The 25,372-nt window shown below is 43.0% G+C and overlaps 1 protein-coding gene across 1 annotated transcript in view; it reads left to right on the forward strand.

The window, feature by feature from the left end:
• The window catches only part of CLTC (clathrin heavy chain), a 166,748-nt gene that overhangs the window by 75,876 nt on the left and 65,500 nt on the right, over window positions 1–25,372 (forward strand). Inside the window, 7 exon segments of the mRNA XM_070735367.1 lie at window positions 1,239–1,352; window positions 7,282–7,455; window positions 11,742–11,939; window positions 12,909–13,109; window positions 18,510–18,662; window positions 20,879–21,001; window positions 23,878–24,015. Of these exon segments, the coding sequence (XP_070591468.1) occupies window positions 1,239–1,352; window positions 7,282–7,455; window positions 11,742–11,939; window positions 12,909–13,109; window positions 18,510–18,662; window positions 20,879–21,001; window positions 23,878–24,015 (1,101 nt within the window).

Here is a 25,372-nt window from a genome sequence, read left to right on the forward strand (position 1 = left end):
GGTCGGATGTCCATCCATCCATCGCTGGGGAGCAGACTTATACAGGAAGTCTTCGACTTGCGACCACAGCTGGGACCAGAGCACCTGTTTCTAAGTGAGGAGGTGGTTAAGTGAGTCGTACCTGGTATTTTTCTGCCATGGTTGTTGAGCAAATCACTGCAGTTTTTAAGCGAATCACACGGTCGTTAAGCAAACTTGGCATCCCCTGTTGATTTTGTTTGCCATTAGTCAGCTAGAAAGGTCACAAATATCCATCACATGAGCCCAGGATGCTATGGTCATTGTAAATAGATGCTGGTTACCAAGCATCTGAAGTTTTGACCATGTGACCATGAGGATGCACTGTTTGCCGCAAGAGGAGGCAGATTGCTAGGAGAAAAAAGCCAAAGGTTTGGGGGTGGCTTGGTAGGGCTACCTTCAGTATATAAGATGCACCCAAGTTTTTACCCTCTTTTAGGGGGGGAAAGATGTATCTTGTACTCTGAAAAATACTGTAATCAAAATGCAGATGCTTGGAAACTCACTCATATTTGTGATGGTTGCAGTGTCCTGGGATCATGTGATCCCCCTTTGCCCTCTTCTGACAAGCAAAATTCAATTCAATTCAATTCAATTTATTGGATTTATATGCCGCCCCTCTCCGAAAACTCGGGGCGGCTAACAACAGTCATGAACAATATACATGAACAATATACAGTAAAAATTCAATACTAAAAACTAACTTAAAACCCCTTAATGTATAAAGCCAGCATACGTACAAACATGCCATACATACAGTTGTATCAGCCTAGGGGGAGAAGAAGTCTTAATTCCCCCATGCCTGGCGGCAGAGGTGGGTTTTGAGTAGCTTACGAAAGGCAAGGAGGGTAGGGGCAGTTCTAATCTCTGGGGGGAGTTGGTTCCAGAGGGCCGGGGCCGCCACAGAGAAGGGGGAAAATCAAGGGGGAAGTGAGATTCACTTAACAACCCTGTTACTAGTTTAACAACTGCAGTGATTCACTTAACACCTGTGGCAAGAAACATCGTAAAACGTTGTAAAGGGTTGTAAAATGTCACTTAACAAATTTCTCACTTAGCAATATAAACTCTGGCCACAATTGTGATCGTACACGGAGTGCTTCCTGTACTCTATTTTCAGCCATGGGACATCCTTCTCGTCTTGTTGGATAAAGCCAAACGTTGGCAATCAAGGATCCCTTTCTAAAGATGGTCTCCAACCTGATTTTCTTTCTGTACAGTTGCATATTATTGAGGTTGGGGCGCCTCCCACCGGAAACCAGCCATTCCCTAAGAAAGCCGTGGACGTGTTCTTCCCACCTGAAGCCCAGAACGACTTCCCAGTAGCAATGCAGGTATGTCGTGTTATCAAGGAACGGCCTTTGCGTTGGGGGGCCAGCTGGCCATGCAATCCAACTTGGTCTCATGGGTTACAAAAATGGTGGAAGGTCTTCAGCATAAAACGTATCAGGAAAGACTTCATGAACTCAATCTGTATAGTCTGGAGGACAGAAGGAAAAGGGGGGACATGATCGAAACATTTAAATATGTTAAAGGGTTAAATAAGGTCCAGGAGGGAAGTGTTTTTAATAGGAAAGTGAACACAAGAACAAGGGGACACAATCTGAAGTTAGTTGGGGAAAAGATCAGAAGCAACGTGAGAAAATATTATTTCACTGAAAGAGGAGTAGACGCTTGGAATAAACTTCCAGCAGACGTGGTTGGTAAATCCACAGTCACTGAATTTAAACATGCCTGGGATAAACATATATCCATCCTAAGATAAAATACAGGAAAGGGCAGACTAGATGGATCGTGAGGCTGGCTGGGGAATTCTGAGAGTTGAAGTCCCCCAGTCTTAAAATTGTCAAGGCTGGACACCCCTAGTCTAGTGGTTATGTCACCAAGTTAGAAAACAGGAGACCGTGAGTTCAAGTCCTGCTTTAGCCACGTAAGCCAGCTCGGTGACTTTGGGCCAGTCACTCACTCTCCGCCCCACCCACCTCATAGGGTTGTTAGGCCGAAAACAAGGAGGAAGGTATGTTTTATGCCTTGAGTTTTTTGCAAAAGTAATAAAGTGGGATACTAGTGACTAACTAAATGACATCAGATGGGCTTAAAGGAATTGTGTCTAGACACTAAAAGAACTATTTATTTATTTATTCATTCATTCATTCATTCATTCATTCAATTTTTATGCCGCCCTTCTCCTTAGACTCAGGGAGGATTACAACATATTAACAATAGCACTTTTTAACAGAGCCAGCATATTGCCCCCACAATCTGGGTCCTCATTTTACCCACCTTGGAAGATGGAAGGCTGAGTCAACCTTGAGCCGGTGATGAGATTTGAACCGCTGACCTTCAGATCTACAGTCAGCTTCAGTGGCCTGCAGTACAGCACTCTACCTGCTGCGCCACCCCGGCTCATTAGCAAAGCTCAAGGCTGCCCAGGTCCCAGCCTTGCATTTAATACTGCATCTGCGTTTTATAGAGCAAAGTTCAGGCGTTTGCGGGCTTGCAAAAGTAAGAATATAGTAGAGGCCTTTACAGGAGCAGCTCTGGCACAGCTGGTTAAGACACCAACTAGAGGGGAGAATATTCTAGATTTAGTTTTTACGAATGGGAATTGGGTTTCAGAGGTCAAGGTGGGAGAAAATTTAGGTTGCAGTGACCATCTATGTTTGTGGTTTGATGTAAAAACTCATTGTGAGCAATCCTATAATGCAACCAAAGTATTGGATTTCAGAAAAACAAATTTTAATGCGATGGGGGAATATTTAGATAATGAATTAAAGGGGAGGGATAAATTGGCAGGAGTGAGCACCCAGTGGACTGTATTAAAAAAGGCCATCTTAAAAGCCACTGGACTGTATGTAAGACAAATAACTAAAGGTAAAAGGAAGAAGAAACCGCTATGGTTTAGCAATGATGTAAGGGCTATAGTCAATTAAAAAAAGGCTGCCTATAGGAGGTATAAAGAGTCTGGAAGTATAGCTGATAGGGAGGTATATAAAATGAGACAGAAGGAGGCGAAACAGATAATATATGCTGCTAAAGCCTCAAAAGAGGAAGAAATTGCCAAATCAGTAAAGAAGGGGGACAAAACCTTCTTCAGATATATTAGTGATAAGAAGAAGAAAAACTGCGGCATCACGAAGCTTAGTACCGGGAATAATACATGCATTAATGGGAATAAGGAGATCGCTGACCATTTCAATAGCTACTTCTGTTCAGTTTTCTCAAAAGACACCTTACAAAATAATACTATGGAGGGATATAGCATTGCTTCCAGCTGTACGGATTCAGCTCCAGTGATCTTAGAAGCCGATGTCTTAGAAGAACTTGAACGATTAAAGATAAATAAGGCAATGGGTCCAGATGGCATCCACCCCAGAGTTCTTAAAGAACTCAGATCTGTCATTGCTACCCCCCTGACTGATTTGTTTAACCAATCCTTGTTAACAGGAGAAGTTCCTCTACTCAAAAAGAGGATAAATCAGCACCTAAAAAACAATAACTTATTGGACCCAAATCAGCATGGCTTTACTGAAGGCAAATCATGTCAGACTAATCTCATTGATTTCTTTGACTATGTCACAAAGGTGTTGGATGAAGGTGGTGCCGTGGATATTGCCTACCTGGACTTCAGCAAAGCCTTTGATACGGTTCCACATAAAGAGCTGATAGATAAATTAGTGAAGATTGGACTTAATCCCTGGATAGTTCAATGGATTTGCAGCTGGCTGAAGCGCAGACATCAGAGAGTTATTGTTAACGGCGAGTATTCTGAGCAGAGTCAGGTTACAAGCGGTGTGCCACAAGGGTCTGTTCTGGGTCCTATTCTTTTTAATATGTTTGTGAGTGACAGGGGAAGGTTTGGTAGGGAAGGTTTGCCTATTTGCCGATGACTCTAAAGTGTGCAATAGGGTTGATATTCCTGGAGGCGTCTGTAATATGGTAAATGATTTAGCTTTACTAGATAAATGGTCAAAGCAATGGAAAATGCAGTTTAATGTTTCCAAATGTAAAATAATGCACTTGGGGAAAAGGAATCCTCAATCTGAGTATTGTATTGGCAGTTCTGTGTTAGCAAATACTTCAAAAGAAAAGAATTTAGGGGTAGTGATTTCTGACAGTCTCAAAATGGGTGAACAGTGCAGTCAGGCGGTAGGGAAAGCAAGTAGGATGCTCGGCTGCATAGCTAGAGGTATAACAAGCAGGAAGAGGGAGATTGTGATCCCGCTATATAGAGCGCTGGTGAGACCACATTTGGAATACTGTGTTCAGTTCTGGAGACCTCACCTACAAAAAGATATTGACAAAATTGAACGGGTCCAAAGACGGGCTACAAGAATGGTGGAAGGTCTTAAGCATAAAACGTATCAGGAAAGACTTCATGAACTCAATCTGTCTAGTCTGGAGGACAGAAGGAAAAGGGGGGACATGATTGAAACATTTAAATATATTAAAGGGTTAAACAAGGTCCAGGAGGGAAGTGTTTTTAAAAGGAAAGTGAACACAAGAACAAGGGGACACAATCTGAAGTTAGTTGGGGGAAAGATCAAAAGCAACATGAGAAAATATTATTTTACTGAAAGAGTAGTAGATCCTTGGAACAAACTTCCAGCAAACGTTGTAGATAAATCCACAGTAACTGAATTTAAACATGCCTGGGATAAACATATATCCATCCTAAGATAAAATACAGAAAATAGTATAAGGGCAGACTAGATGGACCAGGAGGTCTTTTTCTGCCGTCAGACTTCTATGTTTCTATGTTTCTATGTTTCTGTAGGAGTACAGAGGGTCTCTTGATCCTTAGTCTGGGTAGCTTTTCAACTTGGCATTTGGACAGTTCAAACAGTCTATATGAATTTACCGTGTTTTCAACGAACCAGGACTCTGCACGCCTTGGCGGGTTTTATAAGAGCAGAGTTCACTATCCAAAAAGTCTGTTTGTATTCCTTTAAAATTATCTGCAGAAAAGCGCAGTAGTGAGCCTCGTGCAGGGCCTTGAAGGACACAGGGAAGATCCGTTACCAGGCAAGAATGAGATAAATGTAGCTTGAACCCAGGCCAAGGAAGTGGTTTACAGAAGCATCTCAGAGAGCCATCTCCCCCTCAGATTCACCTGAAGATAAAAGAGGTGGGGAGGAAGGGAATTACATCCAGACTTGCAAGATCCTTTTACAATAGCTATTCTAATAAAAGTAGCTTTCGGTCTGCACGGAGTCTGGTTATTCCTCCCCCCCCCCCCAAATTCAGTCGTGTCTGATTCTTACAGGCTGCCTGACTCATCCCTGCAGTTTTCTTGGTGAGTCGTCCCCCCCTTTCCCCCCCCCCTTCAGAAGTGGTTTGACTTTGCCGCCTTCCTGGGGCTAAGAGAAAGGGTGGGCCCGAGGTCACGTAGCTGGCTTTATGGCTAAGGTGGGACTAGAACCCAGAGTCTCCTGGTGATTAGCTAAAAGTCATCCAGCTGGCTTTCATGCAAGAGTGAAACACTGAAAAGTGTTCGGAAACTTCAGATCGTGCAGAACGCAGCTGCGAGAGCCGTCGTGGGACTTCCAAGATTCACCCACGTTTCTTCAACACTCCGTGGTTTGCATTGGCTGCCGATCAGTTTCCGGTCACAATTCAAAGTGTTGGTCATGACCTTTAAAGCCCTACATGGCATTGGACCAGATTACCTCCGGAACCGCCTGCTACCGCACAAATCCCAGCGACCGATAAGGTCCCACAGAGTTGGCCTTCTCCAGGTCCCGTCGACTAAACAATGTCGTTTGGCAGGCCCCAGGGGAAGAGCCTTCTCTGTGGCGGCCCCGGCCCTCTGGAACAAACTCCCCCCGGAGATTAGAACTGCCCCCACCCTCCCTGTTTTTCGTAAACTACTCAAGACTCATTTATACCGCCAGGCATGGGGGAGTTGAGATATTCCTTCCCCCTAGGCCATTACAAGTTATGCATGGTAAGTTTGTGTGTATGTTTGGTTTTATAATAAGGGTTTTTAGTTGTTTTTTATTATTGGATTGTACATGTCGTGTTTATTATTGTTAGCCGCCCCGAGTCTGCGGAGAGGGGCGGCATACAAATCCAATAAATTATTATTATTATTATTATTATTATTATTATTATTATTATTAAGATAGAAATAGCCCTTTACACTTATATACTGCTTCACAGTGTTTTTACAGTCCTCTCTAAGAGGTTTACAGAGTCAGCCTCTTGCTCCTCAACAATCTGGGTCCTTACTTCACCCACCTCAGAACTTGTAAAGCCTACAAACTTGAAACTTGGCACATATGTTCCTCCTGGCTTCTCATAATGATGAAAAGGTGAATCAATCTAGAGCCTGGTGAAATTTGAACAGCCAAATTGCAGGCAGCCGGCAGTCAGCAGAAGTAGGCTGTAGTACTGCACCCTAACCACTATGCCACCAGACTCAAAATAGCTAGAACTAAGTAAGATAGCTCTGAGTAGAGCTCAGAGTCTCGTGGTGATTGGCTCAACGTCACCTAGCCGGCTTTTACACCTAAGTCAGGACTAGAACTCACAGTCTCCCAGTTTCTAAGCTGATGCCTTAACCAGTAGCACCATAAAGGCTGTTATACAAAAATTGAACGGGTCCAAAGACAGGCTACAAAAATGGCGGAAGGTCTTAAGCATAACAGTTATCAGGAAAGACTTTATGAACTCAATCTGTATAGTCTGGAGGACAGAAGGAAAAGGGGGGACATGATCGAAACATTTAAATATGTTAAAGGGTTAAATAAGGTTCAGGAGGGAAGTGTTTTTAATAGGAAAGTGAGCACAAGAACAAGGAGACACAATCTGAGGTTAATTGGGGGAAAGATAAGAAGCAATATGAAAATATTATTTTACTGAAAGAGTAGTACATGCTTGGAACAAACCTCCAGCAAACTTGGTTGGCAAATCCACAGTAACTGAATTTAAACAGGCCTGAGATAAACATATATTCATCCTAAGATAAAATACAGGAAATAGTATAAGGGCAGACTAGATGGACCCATGAGATCCTTTTCTGCCATCAATCTTCTATGTTTCTATAAGTGTTTTAACTTACAGGACTGAGATGAAGTCTACTAACCTTTTTGAAACCTGGGAGTGGGCAAATAAGAAATGTTTAATGCAGGCTAGCTGTTGCCACAACTAGGATTGAAGTTTGATACAGAAGACTGTGCTAACTTGTTCAGCTTGTATTGTGTCTTTGGTGGATTTTCAACTACCTATGGCTACCATCCCCCCCCCCCTTCCTGTTTGCAGATTAGCGAGAAGCACGATGTCGTCTTCCTGATCACAAAATACGGTTACATCCATCTGTACGACCTCGAGACAGGCACCTGCATCTACATGAACAGAATCAGTGGGGAAACTATCTTTGTGACTGCACCACACGAAGCCACGGCTGGAATCATTGGGGTCAACAGGAAAGGACAGGTAATGGGAGGCTTCAATGTTTTTTGGGGGGGGGCGCTTACGTGGTGGTGCATGTGAATCGATTGAGGTCAGGTGGGTGCATGACTCCCATCTGTACAGGTAATCCCCGACTTAAAACCAGAGTTGAGCCCCAAATTTCCATTCCTAAGCAAGACATTTTGCCCCATTTTGTGACCTTCTTAGCCACAGCTAAAGTGAATCATTGTCTTAAGTTATGTGAACTGTGTTAAGTTACATGAACGACCAAATTTTTCGGAGTATAAGACACACCATTTCCTTTTTAAAAAATATATATATATATTTTTATTAATTTTTAAAAAATTTATATTACACACAACATAAAACAGTGCATAGTGAAATGTGCCCACCACTCACACACACACACATTCCTCACCACCAAATCGGGGGTGTTTCTTGTATAGTCCACTTGACCCAAGAGCAATATATCTATTTACATATTATAGAGTGATTCCAATTTATTTCTTGTAGCTTGGTTTCGGATTCTGCTCGTCATATATCGTCTTACCTTGTCCCACCGTCCCATCAGTTGTCCCAACTCAGTTTCAATTTCCGAATTTATCCTTTTATCCATAATTTCAAATTGAATATGGTCCACCATGTACCTATACCAATTTTGCATTGTCCATTTTGTCGCATCCTTCCAACCCAAAACTATTACTGCCTGAGCGCTTTCTATTGCTGCTTTTTTCCCCCTCTAAATTCTCCCCTCGCATTGCTTTTAACTAGTACTGCCATTTCCTTAGTGATTGTCCATTGTATATTTAGCATTCTATTGATATCCTCTTTCACTTTTTGCCAAAATTCCTGCACTATTGGGCATTCCCAAAACATATGCATAAACACTCCTTTATCTTGACACCCATGCCAACAATTCCCCCTGACACTCTGCTGAAAGTGTGCGAGTTGAATGGGAGTAAAATACCACTTATGTAATATTTTCCTTCTCATTTCCCTGATTCTTGTATTTTTAATTTTCCTTATATTTTCTACTATATTTTCCATCGCTTGTACTTCCTAGCCACAGCTAAGTGAATCATCGTCTTAAGTTATGTGAACGCTGTTAAGTTACATGAACTACCAAATATGTCGGAGTATAAGACACACCCTTTCCCTCTCTAAAAGAGGCTGAAAATGTGTGTGCGTCTTATACTCTGAACGTTGCTTTTTTCGAAGCTTTTTACCCATCCCTAGCGAGGTGCTAACGGTCTTCCCAGCTCTTACCTTGCAGGCTCTTTCATTATTACTTTCTCCAAATAAGGTTTTTCCAGCCCTAACCAGGGAATAAAATAATGTGCTGAAGCTGAACAGATTAAGGACGCTAACCAGATGGATATCTGGTAGGCAGATCCCCCCCCCCCAAAAAAATTTCCCCCCCAACAACTAAAGTGTGTCTTATACTCCGAAAAATACGGTAACTGTGTTAAGTTACTAACACGGTTGTTAAGTGAATCTGGCTTCCCTATAGACTTTGCTTGTCAGAAGATTGCAAAAAGGGATCCCAGGATGCCAACCGTCATATATACGAGCCAGTTGCCAAGCAGCCAAATTTTGATCAAGTGATCATGAGGATGCTGCAATAGTCGTAAATGTGAAAAACGGTCATAAGTCACTTTTTCCAATGCCTTTGTAATCTCGAATGGCCGAATGGTTGTTAGTCAAGGAGTAGTTGTATATGGATTTTTAAAAATGCTGTTATTTTTTGTGGACATTTAGCTGACTACTTAAATTTCAAGCAGTAATTTGGACTATGCAAGTCCCCCGTTAAACTTTGGTGTGCAGTTCCGTTCTATAAAACAAGTCAAGAGATTTGTATTTGAATTGTAGTAGAAGGTCGAAGTGCACAGCCTATGGAAAAGCTGCTCAATCTCCCTTGGCAATATTTAACAGCATCAACCTTGAAAGATCTTTCTTGATCACATGATACTAAGGCACTAGCTTTCAGCTCTGGCCTGCTGTTGGTAGCTGCTTTCCTGCCAGAAATGGAAGCTGCCAAATTGTTTTGCTGCTGGTTCTGGGATTTTTTTCTCCTGCAAAATGGATGGATGGGAGGGAGGGAGGGAGGGAAGGAAGGAAGGAAGGGAAGAGAGAGAAAGAGAGAAAGACAGGAAGGGAAGAAAGGAGAGAGAGAGAGAAAGATGGGAAGGGAATGAAGGAGGGAAAGAAGGAACGAAGGAAAGAGAGAGAGAGAGAAAGGCAGGAAGAGAGGAGAGGAAGGAAAGAAAGAGTGAGTGCCTAGGGTTAAGGAGGAGGCATGTCCTGAATCTTCATAGCTCTTTGATCCAGAAGCCGCCTCTTATCCTCTGTCTCTTGAAAAACGCACAAGACAATCCATGCGTGCAGTTTTCCCTGGTTAATCTGTTACTGCTTTGTAGTCGGTCTCACATTCTGATACCAGAGCAGGCCTCTTGGTAATCCTCAACTGCATTTCAGGGCAAATATGCTCTTTGGCCACCAAACATGTGGTAAGGGAGAAAGTACACATTCTTAAGATGCCATAGAAACTTGCAGAGCCTGTGAGCACTCTTGGTGAACCTCCTTGATGCTCATCTCTGTTTTCTTAGTTGAAGGAACCAGCTTTGTCCGAAGACATTTCCATGGTCATATGGCCAGCATGCCTATTTATTTATTTATTTATTTATTATGCCGCCCTTCTCCTTAGACTCAGGGCGGCTTACAACATGTTAGCAATAGCACTTTTTAACAGAGCCAGCCTATTGCCCCCACAATCCGGGTCCTCATTTTACCCACCTCGGAAGGATGGAAGGCTGAGCATGGAATTAATTTATTAGATTTATTTATTTATTAGATTTGTATGCCGCCCCTCTCCGGAGACTCGGAGCGGCTACTGTCGTCTTCCCACCAAAGTGGTACCTACCCGTCTTTTCCCAAAAATAAGACCCTGTCTTATATATACTGTCAAAAAAATAAAGGGAGCACTCCAAGAACACATCCTAGATCTGAATGAATGAAATATTCTCATTGAATACTTTGCTCTGTACAAAGTTGAATGTGCACAACAGCATGTGAAATTGATGGTCAATCAGCGTTGCTTCCTGAGTGGACAGTTTGATTTCATAGAAGTTTGATTTACTTGGAGTTATATTGTGTTGTTTAAGTGTCCCCTTTATTTTTTTTGAGCAGTGTATATTTTTGCCACCAAAAAATAAGGTGCCAGGTTTATTTTCGGGTTGGTAGTGGTGGTCATCCACTGACTCATCTCACTTGCGTGTGGTGCTCCGGCCTCCTTTCCAGGAGGTCTTCAGGAACTTCTGTGGTCAACAAGGCTTTCCTGAACACCTCTGCAGCCGATAACAGAGCTCCGTTATCAGCTGCAGAGGCCTTCAAGAAAACCTTGCCGGCTTCAGAAGAAATGGGCCAGCAAGGCAGGTGTTGGGGTTTGCGAGGCCTGGCTGCAACTGCCAAAGGTAAGTAGTAGGACCACTCCACACACACCCCTATCCCCATCCTAGCTTAATTTTTACCTGTGCACCCAGGAGTGGGCGGGGTCTTAATTATGATTTTTTTGGTATGCATGAGTGTATGACTGTCCAGCGTAGTTTAGGGTTTTTATTGACTAGTTTTATTGAGGTTTTAATGTTTAATGTCAACTAAACAATGTCGCTTGGCGGGACCCAGGGGAAGAGCCTTCTCTGTGGCGGCCCCAGCCCTCTGGAGCCAACTCCCCCCAGAGATTACAATTGCCCCCACCCTCCTTGCCTTTCGTAAGCTGCTTAAAACCCACCTCTGCCGCCAGGCATGGGGGAATTGAGATACTCTTTCCCCCTAGGCCTTTACAATTTTATGCATGGTATGTCTGTACGTATGTTTGGTTTTATAATAAGGGTTTTTAACTGTTTTAGTATTGGATTATTATTATATGCCGTTTTTATTGCTGTTGTTAGCCACCCTGAGTCTGCGGAGAGGGGCAGCATACAAATCCGATAGATAGATAGATAGATAGATAGATAGATAGATAGATAGATAGATAGATAGATAGATAGATAGATAGATAAATATTGGACGTATAACTGTATTTCTGTATTTTATGTGTTGTAATCCTTCCTGATTCCCATGGGATTGGGCAGCATATAAATCAATTAAACTAAATTAATTTTTTAAGAATTGGGCATGGCTGGTTTAATGAAAAGAAGGACCAGGGGAGACATGATAGCAATGTTCCAATATCTCAGGGGTTGATTATTAAAACAAAAATGCAAGAGATGCCTAATGATGAACGCCATTCTATCCCTCTCCCTGCGTTCAAGGTGCTTTCAGTTTGCGTGGAGGAAGAGAACATTATCCCGTACATCACCAATGTGCTGCAGAATCCCGACCTGGCCCTCCGAATGGCCGTCCGTAACAACCTCGCTGGGGCTGAAGAACTCTTTGCCCGAAAATTCAATGCCCTTTTCGCCCAAGGGAGTTACTCAGAAGCAGCCAAAGTAGCAGCAAACGCCCCAAAGGTATGAAAAACGCCCACGTGTTCTGTGCTTCATATGTTTTATCTACCACTCAGGTCTGAATCCTCAGTTCATAGCCTGCCTGTTTCTTTTAGCTTGTTTCTCTGGCACTGGCGTACAAGTACTCCTCAATTTTTGGCCAAAGTTAGATGCTCGGAACAAACTTCCAGCAGACCTGGTTGGTAAATCCACAGGAACTGAATTTAAACATGCCTGGGATCAACGTATATCCATCCTAAGATAAAATACAGGAAATAGTAAAAGGGCAGACTAGATGGACCATGAGGTCTTTTTCTGCCGTCAGTCTTCTATGTTTCTATGTTTCTAACTTACTTTTGAACTACAAAACAAAAAGAGAAAGACTTTTACACAATTTGGGGAAATCTTTATGAATGGCTTGAAACCAGAAGAAATAACTAATAAACAAGTAAATAATATATGGATACAATTGATAACTATAAATAACACAATAAAAATGTAAACAATTGATATATGGATTAGATAAAGCAATAAGGAGATATATAGAGCTTGCTTTTTGATTCACCATGAATGCAAACGAAATGGAAATGACGTACTGTGTTGTAACCATTTTCCTTTCTTTTTCTATTTTCTTTTTCTTCTATTTTCTTTTCCCTCTTTTTGTCTCTGTCCATCTTTCTTGTTTCTCTTTTCTTTTGCTAGGTTTTTTCCTTTCTTTCTTTTTTTCCCTTCTCCCTACCCTTTCTTTTCTTTCTCTTAATTACATGTTTGTAATAGTCGTTTATCATTCTTTTTGAATTGTATTGTTTTTCTATTTGTGAATACATGTTTTTTAAAAAAGGAAATAGTATAAGGGCAGACCATGAGGTCTTTTTCTGCCATCAGTCTTCTATGTTTCAATCGAATTTCCATTGCTAAGCAAAAGTCTCTGGAGATTCTCAGATTTTCTTGAGAGGTAAATGATGTATTTTATCCACCTTTTTTTTAAAATAGGGAATATTGCGCACTCCAGACACCATTCGCCGGTTCCAGAGTGTCCCAGCACAGCCAGGACAAACTTCCCCTCTGCTTCAGTATTTTGGAATTCTGCTAGATCAAGGGCAGCTGAACAAATATGAGTCCCTGGAACTTTGCCGGCCAGTCCTCCAACAAGGACGCAAGCAGCTGCTGGAGAAATGGTTGAAAGAAGACAAAGTAAGTCATTTACTTGATAGGACATCTTTGAAGATGGGGTTGTCTTCGTGGTTATTGACTGCTAAAAATTCATTCCTTCTGCTGGGCTCAGTCTCTCTCTCCAACTGTGCAAAGAGCACCGAACTGTCTCGAAGGAAATAGACATGTTGTAAGCCGCCCTGATTCTAAGGAGAAGGGCAGTATAAAAATTGATTGATTGAATGAATGAATGAATTTATTTATTTATTTATTTATTTATTTATTTATTTATTTATTTATTTATTTATTGACTCACTCACTCACTCATTTATTTATTTATTTATTTATTTATTTATTTATTGGATTTGTATGCCGCCCCCCTCCGCAGACTCGTGGCGGCTAACAACAATGATAAAAAACAACATGTAACAATCCAATTTAATAAAACAACTAAAAACCCTTATTATAAAAACCAAACATACACACAAACATACCATACATAACTTGTAATGGCTTAGGGGAAGGAATATCCTAACTCCCCCATGCCTGGCGACAAAGGTGGGTCTTGAGTAATTTGCGAAAGACAAGGAGGGTGGGGGCCGTTCTAATCTCTGGGGGGAGTTGAATGATTGATTGATTGATTGAATAAATGAATGAATGAATGAATGAATGGTATTAAGTTAAAGCTAGGTAGCTTCTGCTGGATAAATTTGTTTGGAATTGGTGCCATGGCAGGAATAACAGAGTTGGAACGGGCCTTAGAGGTCTTCTAGTCCAACTCCGGTTCAAACAGTAAACTCTATACCAGTGATGGTGAACCTTTTTTCCCTCAGGTGCCAAAATAGTTCATGTGCGTGCTACTGTGCGCATGCCCACACCCATATTCAATGTCCCCTCCCCCCCACGCTCCCCCACTTTCTGACTTCTGATGGGCCGGGTGGGCCCATTTTTCACCCTTCCCAGGCTCCAGAGGCTTTCTTGGACCTTGGGGAGGGCAAAAGCGCCCTCCGGTGCCCCCTGCAGCCCTCCAGAGGCCAAAAATGCCTCCCCAGAGCCTCTATGCAAGCCAGAATTCACCTAGTGGGTGCCCACATGTGCACTGGAGGTAGGGCAACGGCTCAGATGCCAGCAGATATGGCTCTGCGTGCCACCAACACGGCTCTATACTATTTCAGACAAATGACTGTGCAATCTCTTAAAAACGTCTCGTGTTGAACATTCACAACTTCTGGAGGCAAGCTGTCCACTGATTAATTCTTCTAACTGTCAGGAAATTTCTCCTTAGTTCTAAGTTGTTTCTGTCCTTGATTATTTTCCATCCATGGATTCTTGTTCTACCCTCAGGGGCTTTGGGAAATAGCTTCACTCTCTATTCATTGGGGCAGCCCTTCAGGTACTGGGACATAGCTATCATGTCATCCCCTAATCCTTTTCATTAAAGTAGACATATCCGGTCCAGCAACAATGCTTTGTACATTTTAGCCTCCAGTCCTCTAATCCTCTTGGTTGCTCTTCTCTGCACTCTTTCCAGAGTCTCAACATCTTTCTTTCTTTCTTTCTTCCTTCCTTCCTTCCTTCCTTCCTTCCTTCCTTCCTTCCTTCCTTCCTTCGTTCATTCATTTATTGGATTTGTATGCCGCCCCTCTCCGGAGACTCGGGGCGGCTAACAGCAATAATAAAACAGCATATAATAATAATCCAATACTAAAAACAGTTAAAAACCCATTATTATAAAAACCAAACATACATACAGACATGCCATGCATAAAATTGTAAAGGCCTAGGGGGAAAGAGTATCTCAATGCCCCCATGCCTGGCGGCAGAGGTGGTTTTAAGCAGCTTACGAAAGGCAAGGAGGGTGGGGGCAATTCTAATCTGCGGAGGGAGCTGGTTCCAGAGGGCTGTGGCTGCCCTGGGTCCCGCCAAGCGACATTGTTTAGTTGACGGGACCCGGAGAATACCCACTCTGTGGGACCTAACTGGTTGCTGGGATTCGTGCAGCAGAAGGCGGTCCCTGAGATAATCTGGCCCGGTGCCATGAAGGGCTTTTTTTATATATTGCGACCAGAACTGGATGCAATATTCCAAGTGTGGTCTCACCAAGGCATTACAAAGTATTACTAACACTTCATGTGATCTTGAGTCTAATCCTCCTGTTAAATGCAGCCAAATGAACCAGTGAAAAATGCCAACTCTCAGGTGGCAGCTTCCTGGCGGCAGTATTTTAAGCATGGAAAACTTGGGTTCCTGGCTGGAATTTCCTGGCAAATGAAAGGATAGGAAATTGCCTTTCAGCTCTTTCGCTGAATTACGTAATGTTGCCCTTAAACGAGTGACCTTTGCCTCGACTGTCAGTTGTTCCCGGCTGATGGATGATGCTTGCCTGCAAGCGTATTATGACTTCTGTCTCAAGCCAAAATAAAAATCACCCTCCCACCACTGCAGCCTCTCAGTGGTGAAAATCTCAGAAGGACACAAAATCTTGCGACATGTAGAAAAGCTAAATTTCTTATAAGACTCTAGTGCCATGCACAAGTTTCTGACCCCACTGATTACAGTTTATCAAATCTTTGTGATTCTCCTTCTGCTCAAGATTCCCATGGACAATTGGTGGGCCACTGGGTGACACAGAATGCTGGACTTGATGGGCCTTGGCCTGATTCAGCATGGCTCTTCTTACGTTCTTATGAAGTTGAATCAAGATTTGAAATTTCCAAACATTTGGTACACATTTTTTTCCAAACAACAGGTGTGGATGATGGGGCAGGAATCTTTAAAAGCTTTGTCTTTTATGAATTGAGGCAACAAGGTTCTTCTTTTGTCCTCCATAACCACGGCATTGGAATAAAAACCCCTCATTCATAAATTGTATTAAGACCATGCTGGTCCTTATTTAATGAATGCTTTGGCCTAGTTGCATCCTAAAAGTATTTTTGTAGAGATATTTTTTTTCCTGTTACTAGACTTGATTTAATCTCTTTGCCTTTTGTTAGCCCTTAAACTCCTTGGAGTCAAAGATTACTGAACTCTGTAGCTGGACTTCTAAATGTAGTTATCTCTCAAGTATTAAAATCATCTAAGATAAGGGAGCGTGGAGGCCTCTTTGGTTAAGACACTGAGGATGGAGGTTAGCAAGCTTGTGTTCAAAACCCGAGTGCTAACGTGGGGTGGGGTTGAGCTCCCGTCCTTCTGAGGCAGGGTTGAGTTCCCATGTAGGACAGGGTTGGAGTTGAGCTCCCCTTTTCTTGGGGCAGGGTTGAGCTCCCACCCTCCGGAGGCAGGACTGAACTCCCGTCTTTCTGGGTCAGGGTTGAGCTCCTGCCCTCCTGGGTCAGGTTTGAGCTCCCGTCTTCCTGGAGAAGAGTTGAGCTCCCGTCCTTCTGAGGCAGGGTTGAGTTCCCATGTAGGACAGGGTTGGAGTTGAGCTCCCCTTTTCTTGGGGCAGGGTTGAGCTCCCACCCTCCCGAGCCAGGGTTGAACTCCCGTCTTCCTGGGTTAGGATTGAGCTCCCGTCCTTCTGGGGCAGGGTTGAGCTCCCACCCTCCTGAGGCAGGGTTGAGCTCCCGTCTTCCTGGAGAAGAGTTGAGCTCCCGTCCTTCCCTCCAGCAACTGCCAGGGATATGAAAGGTGCCCCCATCTCCCAGGTAACGGCGATGCCTGCGGCTAATCCTTTCAATCTGGAAGAGCCTCAGGGCTTCGAGTGCAAGCAAGCAGTCATAAGACATTGCCTGCAGTTTTAACCTTTATATTTTGAACTTGATTTCTGGATTTCACACTTTCCCCCCAGTTTTCACACTTTTCCCTCTTTCTTCTTGAAGACTGGGATGGGGAAGGGAAAAAAAACGCTGGGGGGAAAAAGCTGAGTTCTTGAACGCAGGACTTCTTTTCATGTCAAACACCCTCAGCTATTTTTGTTTTACAGTGAATGAGCTTAAGCAGCCATCAGCTTATATCTCAATCTGCCTTCATTCTTGACTGGGGGTTTATCATTTGACCTTTGGGTGACTTGCCAAGGGATTTTGCTTTCTTCTTCCAACATTACCTTCCCATGCAAAGTATGTACAGTGATATCTCGTCTTACAAACCCCCCGTCATACAAACTTTTCGAGATACAAACCTGGGGTTTAAGATTTTTTTGCCTCTTCTTCCAAACTATTTTCGCCTTACAAACCCAAGCTGCCACCACTGGGATGCCCCACCTCCGGACTTCTGTTGCCAGCGAAGTGCCCGTTTTTGCGCTGCTGGGATTCCCATGAGGCTCCCCTCCATGGGAAACCCCACCTCTGGACTTCCGTGGTTTTGTGATGCTGCAATTTCACTGAGGCTCGCCTCGCTGGGAAACCCCACCTCCAGACTTCACTTGCCAACGAAGCACCCGTTTTTGCGCTGCTGGGATTCCCCTGCAGCATCACAAAAACACGGAAGTCCGGAGGTGGGGTTTCCCATGGAGGGGAACCTCAGGGAAATCCCAGCAGTGCAAAAACGGGCACTTCAGCTGGCAAAAGGGGTGAGTTTTGGGCTTGCACGCGTTAATCACTTTTCCATTAATTCCTATGGGAAACATCATTTCGTCTTACAAACTTTTCACCTTACAAATCTTGCCCCGGAACCAATTAAGTTCATAACACGAGGTATCACTGTATGTGGCTTTCTTTTTGATTCCCTTGTGTGATGAGGACTAGCTGCACCGGGGCTTACCCTGTATTTAATTTCATTTCTACTATGGATATTGATTGGAAATGTCTTGCTGACACATCCCTTAAGACAAGGGTGTTCAACCCTGGCAACTTTAAGACCTATGGACTTCAACTCCATAGTTTCTGGCTGGGGAATTCTGGGAGTCGAAGTCCATAAGTTGCACAACCCTTCCTTCCTTCCTTCCTTCCTTCCTTCCTTCCTTCCTTCCTTCCTTCCTTCCTTCCTTCCTTCCTTCCTTCCTTCTTTCCTCCCTCCCTCCCTTCCTTCCTTCCTTCCTTTTATGCTGCCCTTCTCTTTAGACTCAGAGCGGCTTACAACATGTTAGCAATAGCACTTTTTAACAGAGCCAGCCTATTGCCCCCACAATCCGGGTCCTCATTTTACCCACCTCGGAAGGATGGAAGGCTGGGTCAACCTTGAGCCGGTGATGAGATTTGAACCGCTGACCTGCAGATCTAGCAGTCAGCTTTAGTGGCCTGCGGTACTGCACTCTACTTGCTGCGCCACCTTGGCTCATATTAAGATGGTTCCCATAGTACAAGAGCTAGAAAAGAAAAACCACATACTGTAGCAGAATGAATATTATATATTTTGAAGACTTTTTTAGGTTGCATGGTTTCCTCAACTGCTCGTCACATTGACACACATAGGAAAGAGTTTCTATGGCAAATTTGTTTTATACATGCAGCATCCTATTGGGAATTTAAAAAAACCAACAACCCACAAATACTTGCTTTTGAACAGTTGGAATGCTCTGAAGAACTGGGAGACCTTGTGAAGTCTGTGGACCCAACATTGGCTCTGAGTGTCTACCTACGGGCTAACGTTCCCAATAAAGTCATCCAATGTTTTGCTGAAACGGGACAAGTTCAGAAGATCGTGCTGTATGCCAAGAAGGTAATTGGTTTCCCTAATACCCTTTTTTTTTTTAAGCTAGCCAAACCTGTAGCCACCACCACATCTTGTAGTAGATCCTGCTCATCTTTTGGTGAGAAGTCTCTAGTCTTAATCCCTGTGTGAAATAGTCCATTGCATTCAGTGGCCTCTTCTAATTCTACATCCAGAATGCCTAGGCCAAATCTCTGTTAGAAATTATTATTATTATTATTATTATTATTATTATTATTATTAATTAGATTTGTATGCCACCCCTCTCCGTAGACTAGGGGCGGCTCACAACAATAACAATATAAGAACAAATGTAATAATTTAAAAAACACTAAAAACCCCATTATTAAAAGCAAACATACACACAAACATACCATGTATAAACTGTATAGGCCTGGGGGGGAAGTCACAGGTCCCCCATGCCTGACGGCAGAGATGGGTCTTAAGAACTTTACGAAAGGCAAGGAGGGTGGGGGCAGTTCTGATCTCCAGGGGGAATTGGTTCCAGAGGGTCGGGGCTGCCACAGAGAAGGCTCTTCCTCTGGGTCCCGCCAAACGACATTGTTTTGTTGACGGGACCCGGAGAAGACCCACTCTGTGGGACCTAACTGGTTGCTGGGATTCGTGCAGCAGAAGGCGGTCCCTGAGATAATCTGGTCAGGTGCCATGAAGGGCTTTATAGGTCATAACCAACACTTTGAATTATGACCGGAAATTGATCGGCAACCAATGCGGACTGCGGAGTGTTGGTGTTACATAGGCATACCTTGGGAAGCCCATGATTGCTCTCGCAGCTGCATTCTGCACGATCTGAAGTTTCCGAACACTTTTCAAAGGTAGCCCCATGTAGAGAGCATTGCAGTAGTCGAGCCTCGAGGTGATGAGGGTCCAGATAGGGCCGCAACTGGTGCACCAGGCGAACCTGGGCAAACGCCCCCCTCGCCACAGCTGAAAGATGTTACAACACCTAGTTTTATGAAGAACCACAACGGGAGGCAATGCTTCTAAGTCTTTTTAAGGACGAAAATCACAAGTGGCAGGAACAGCAGATAAAAAATAAGGTCTCCTAAGGCTGGTTCTGAGCAGGATATTTTGGGGTGAGGGGTTGTTGTTGCTCTCTCAATTTGGCTGTTTTCTTGCAGATGTTTTACTAGTTACCAGTTTGCCTAATGAAAGGTCTGCAAGAAAGCAGCCAAGCTTAGAGAGCACCAACAACACCACATTTTAACTCCAAGTTATAAATATTCTCCTTTGCTTGATACATCCTGGGGGATTGCGACAGGGGAAATCTGACAGGTTCTGCAAAACCGGCAGCAGAAATTTTGAGTAGTCCGGAGAACCGGCAGCAGAAATTTTGAGTAGTCCGGAGAACCGGTAGCAGAAATTTTGAGTAGTCCGGAGAACCGGTGGCAGAAATTGTGAGTAGTCCGGAGAATCGGTAGCAGAAATTTTGAGTAGTCCGGAGAACCGGTAGCAGAAATTTTGAGTAGTCCGGAGAACCGGTAGCAGAAATTTTGAGTAGTCCGGAGAATCGGTAGCAGAAATTTTGAGTAGTCCGGAGAATCGGTAGCAGAAATTTTGAGTAGTCCGGAGAACTGGTAGCGGAAATTTTGAGTAGTCCGGAGAACCGGTAGCGGAAATTTTGAGTAGTACGGAGAACCGGTAGCAGAAATTTTGAGTAGTCCGGAGAACCGGTAGCAGAAATTATTGAGTAGTCCGGAGAACTGGTAGCAGAAATTTTGAGTAGTACGGAGAACCGGTAGCAGAAATTTTGAGTAGTCCGGAGAACCGGTAGCAGAAATTTTGAGTAGTCCTGAGAACCGGTAGCAGAAATTTTGAGTAGTCCGGAGAACTGGTAGCGGAAATTTTGAGTAGTCCAGAGAAATGGTAGCGGAAATTTTTGAGTAGTTTGGAAAACCTGCAAATACCACCTCTGGCTGGCCCCGGAGTGGGGTGGGAATGGAGATTTTGCAGGACCCTTCCCCTGCCATGCCCACCAAGCCACACCGCACCCACAGAACCGGTAGTTTAAAAAAAATTGGATTCCATCACCGGTGTGCGAACTCAGCTATGAGATGAATTGGGCCGAGCTTTTTCACTTTTCAGTGTAGAAATGGGACCAAGCCAAACACAGACAGTCTCCAGATGCTTTCCATCCATCGTACACAATGCAGCACAGCTAACAAAATATTTCTTTTTGGGGGGTATGTTCATGCCCTTCCTAGGTTGGTTACACTCCAGACTGGATCTTCCTCCTGAGAAACGTAATGCGGATCAGCCCGGACCAAGGACAGCAGTTTGCCCAAATGTTGGTGCAGGATGAAGAACCTCTGGCAGATATTACCCAAGTAAGGAATCTTATTTGAAAGAGAGAGAAGGAAGTTTGGGTCTCTTGTCTATTTGTTCCAGCAGACTGCAATAAATAAATAGCTTTATCGTGCAGATCCTTGGTTTCCTACAAAGTCTTCACACTGTTTCATCTAAAGAAACATTTTGGTTTTTCTAACAATCTTGTTCTCACATGGAGGTTTCTTGTCATTTCCAATCAGTGATTACTTTGTTGTGTAGTGTTGAGTGAAGCTAGTGGGAAATTTGGGAGTGTTGCAGTCTCAAAATTCAGACCGTGTGCCCTGTTGTGAAGATTACTTAGTAACACAGTAAAGTCGACATTAAACAAGCATGATAATAACCACGTTGCAGAGCATTCAGCATGTGGGACTGTGACAGTTGTTAACAATTTTGAGCCATAAGTAAGAATGGTCTATAAACTCAGCTTGGCCATAAATATTATTATTATTATTATTATTATTATTATTATTATTATTATTATTATTATTATGTCAGTACAACACAGCAAACGAGATCTCTATGCTGGATTTCGTATTTCATCACCAGTTGGGCGCTTCCCAAGCACCTAAGACTGTGTGATGTAGCGGCGAATTATGTTTGCCGATCCCAGTAAAGGGGCTTTTTGCAATTGACAGATGGAGATTTTGTCAATTCCAATGGTTTTCAAATGTCCAAGTACCAACTGGGACCACTTTCGCTGGCTTATGCCAGAGTCGTTGCAGCTCGATTTTTAGATCTTCGTATTTCACTAATTTCTCTAGCTGCTTGTCCTCAATTCTGCTGTCTCCTGGGATTGCAATGTCAATGATCCATACTTTCTTTTTCTCCACGATCACAATGTCTGGTGTGTTATGCTTCAGAATTCGGTCAGTCTGAAGTCGGAAGTCCCACAGTAGTTTTGCTTGCTCATTTTCGACCACTTTTTCGGGCTTATGATCCCACCAGTTCTTTGCCACTGGTAAATGGTAATTTATTTATTTATTTTATTTATTTATTATTTAGATTTGTATGCTGCCCCTCTCCGCAGACTCGGGGCGGCTCAAAACAAGTTCCGGCACAGGTTCCAGTGGATTATTATTATTATTATTATTAGATTAGATTAGATTAGATTAGATTTGTATGCCGCCCCTCTCCGTAGACTCGGGGCGAATTACAGCAGTGATAAAAACAATATATAATGACAAATCTAATAATTAGAATGTAAAATAACAATAATACATTTAAAAAGTCTAAAAAGCGAGAAACCCCAATATATAAAAAACATACATACATTCATATCATACACAGAAAACTACATAGGCAGGGAGAGATGTTTCAGTTCCCCCACGCTTGACGACAGAGGTGGGTTTTAAGGAGTTTACGAAAGGCAAGGAGGGTGGGGGCAATTCTAATCTCTGGGGGGAGTTGGTTCCAAGGCTCTTCCCCTGGGTCCCGCCAAGCGACATTCTTTAGTCGACGGGACCCGGAGAAGACCCACTCTGTGGGACCTAACTGGTCGCTGGGATTCGTGCAGCAGAAGGCGGTCCCTGAGATAATCTGGTCCGGTGCCATGAAGGGCTTTATAGGTCATAACCAACACTTTGAATTGTGATTGGAAACTGATTGGCCACCAATGCAGACTGCGGTGTGTTGGAGTGATATGGGCATATTCGGGAAAGCCCATGATTGCTCTCGCAGCTGCATTCTGCACGATCTGAAGTTTCCGAACACTTTTCAAAGGTAGCCCCATGTAGAGAGCATTATAGTAGTCAAACCTCGAGGATCCTCAAAGCAAACTTCGGATTCTGTAGGATTCCATAGCAATTTTGCTTGGCAACTTTAAGTTGTTGCATGCTGGCTGGGGAATTCTGATTTCAGTGTGAAATCTACACATCTTAGTTGAGGAACCACTATTGTACAGTATCAGGATTTGACACTAAGAGAAAAACAGGTTTTCTGAAAGATACTTCCATGATGTTGTATATGAAACATTTTAGAATTGAAGCCTTTAGCCTTTCACACAGCTCTGTTTTCAGTTTTAAGCTCTTTACTACGGTAGGAATGTCCTGTGTTTGCAGAGCCTTTATTTTGTGCTCAAAATACATGCTTCAGATACAAACAAAGTTTGAAAGTTGCAATGGCACTAGTGAAATCAAAACTGTTTAAAAAGGTTTTCAAATTTGAAATGCTTTGCACACCTGTAGTGAGAGGGGGATACGACATGCATTTGGCACCTAAAGTATAGATGATTTGTCTATTAGATAACCTTAGATAAACTGCAGAAAAAACAATTGCTGCCAACCTGCCTTCCATTGAGGACCTGTATACTGCATGAGTCAAAAAGAGGGCGGGGAAAATATTAACTGACCCCTCACATCGTGGACATAAACTTTTTAAACTCCTACCCTCAAAACATCGCTACAGAGCACTGCACACCAAGACAACTAGACACAAGAACAGTTTTTTTCCGAACGCCATCACTCTACTAAACAAATAATTCCCTCAACACTGTCAGACTTTTTACTAAATCTGCACTTCTATTCTACTAGTTTTTTTCATCATTCCTTTCACCCATTTCCTCCCATGTTGACTGTATGACTGTAATTTGTTGCTTATATCCTAAGATTTTTATTAATATTGCTTCTTCATTGCTTATTTGACCCCTATGACAATCATTAAGTGTTGTACCACATGATTCTTGACAAATGTATATTTTATTTTATGTACGCTGAGAGCATATGCACCAAGACAAATTCCTTGTGTTGTCCAATCATGCTTGGCCAATAAAAATTCTATTCTATTCTATTCTATTGCTGGAATGTTTATATAAGACTTTTATCTCCCTTGGGTGGGAATGATCTGAAACAAATGCTCTCTTTTTAATTTTATTTTGCAGATAGTAGATGTGTTTATGGAATACAACCTGATCCAGCAGTGTACAGCTTTTCTCTTGGATGCCCTGAAAAACAACCGTCCATCCGAAGGGCCTTTGCAAACTCGTTTGCTTGAAATGAATCTCATGCATGCCCCTCAGGTAGGTTTTGCACCTGGTTCCAGAAAGGATTTAATTATCCTATTTCCTGGATTTATCTTCTGTGCAGACAGCTGGCCATTTGCACTGTTTTAGAGAGTCGTTGAGGCCACTTGGAGGTTTCTCTGTGTCTTCCAGACATGTTTATGTCAAAATTGAATAGCCCTCTCTCAATAAAGAGGGAGGGATACGATATCATTCTATCTCCAGTCCACAATACAGTCCTTTCAGCAGCTCCACATGTTATACTACTCAGGTGACTCCCGAGGACACAGAAAAACCACCAAAGGGCCTCAACGACTCTCTAAAACGATGCAAATGACCAGATTTCTTTCATCCTTCCTTTCTTTGTTGTTGTTAGGGTTGAAGGTATGTTTTATTAGGTGTATGAGTAGTAAGCCGTGCTACCCCTGTGCAGAGGAAAACATGGAGGAGGAGGATAACTAGCTAATATCCCAGAGCAGTACTTCAAATAACCAAATCACCCACACTAAATGTATAAATATTATTTACATTAGACAAATATCGTAGTTAGTAACAGTCCTAGTGGTTCACAAATACAGCAATCAATATTCTCAATACATATACAATGCATGTCTTACTCAATACATATACAGACCAACATTAGAACATATTGTTCTTGCTACAAACAGTAGTCCTTACAATGGAATAGTCATATAGACAAATGTTCTGTCGGGCTCTCTGGTAGAATCCTCCCAAAAATTCACAGGTACAAATTTCAGACACACACACATTTGAAAATTCAAAACAATGTTCTTTATAATGAAAATTCACTTAAACTAAGCCCTCTTTTGGTATAGCACAGAGCACTCGTCTCCAAACAAACTGGTAATTTGTACAAGTCCCTTATCAGTTCTGTGATACTTAGCTTGCAGCTGTGAGGCAATTCACAGTCCTTCTTCTTTCACAAAGTGAAACACACTTTGCTCTGGTTTAATTTCAAAGCAGGGAAAAATCAGCACACAACAAGTCATTCAGTAAAGCAGTCATGAAACAACGATCAGATAATCCTCCACAATGGCCAAACCCACAGGCTGCTATTTATAGCAGCCTCACTAATGACCACAGCCCCACCCAACCACAGGTGGCCTCATTTTCTTTGATAATAATATCTCAGTTGTTGCCTATGCATCGTTCTCCGCATGCGTGGTTGTATCAGTAACTCTTGTTCTGAATCCAAGGAGGAGAGAGATAATTGATCTCCTTCTGAGCTGTCTGCCACACTCCTCCTCCCTGTCACTCATGTCTTCTTGGTCAGAGGAGCCTTCATCTTCAGATTCCACTGGGGGCAAACCAGGACTGCAGCATGTGGATGTCTCCCCCACATCCACAGTCCGTG

The sequence above is a fragment of the Erythrolamprus reginae genome, chromosome 1 (assembly GCF_031021105.1).
Source record: "Erythrolamprus reginae isolate rEryReg1 chromosome 1, rEryReg1.hap1, whole genome shotgun sequence".
Taxonomy (NCBI): Eukaryota; Metazoa; Chordata; class Lepidosauria; order Squamata; family Dipsadidae; genus Erythrolamprus; species Erythrolamprus reginae.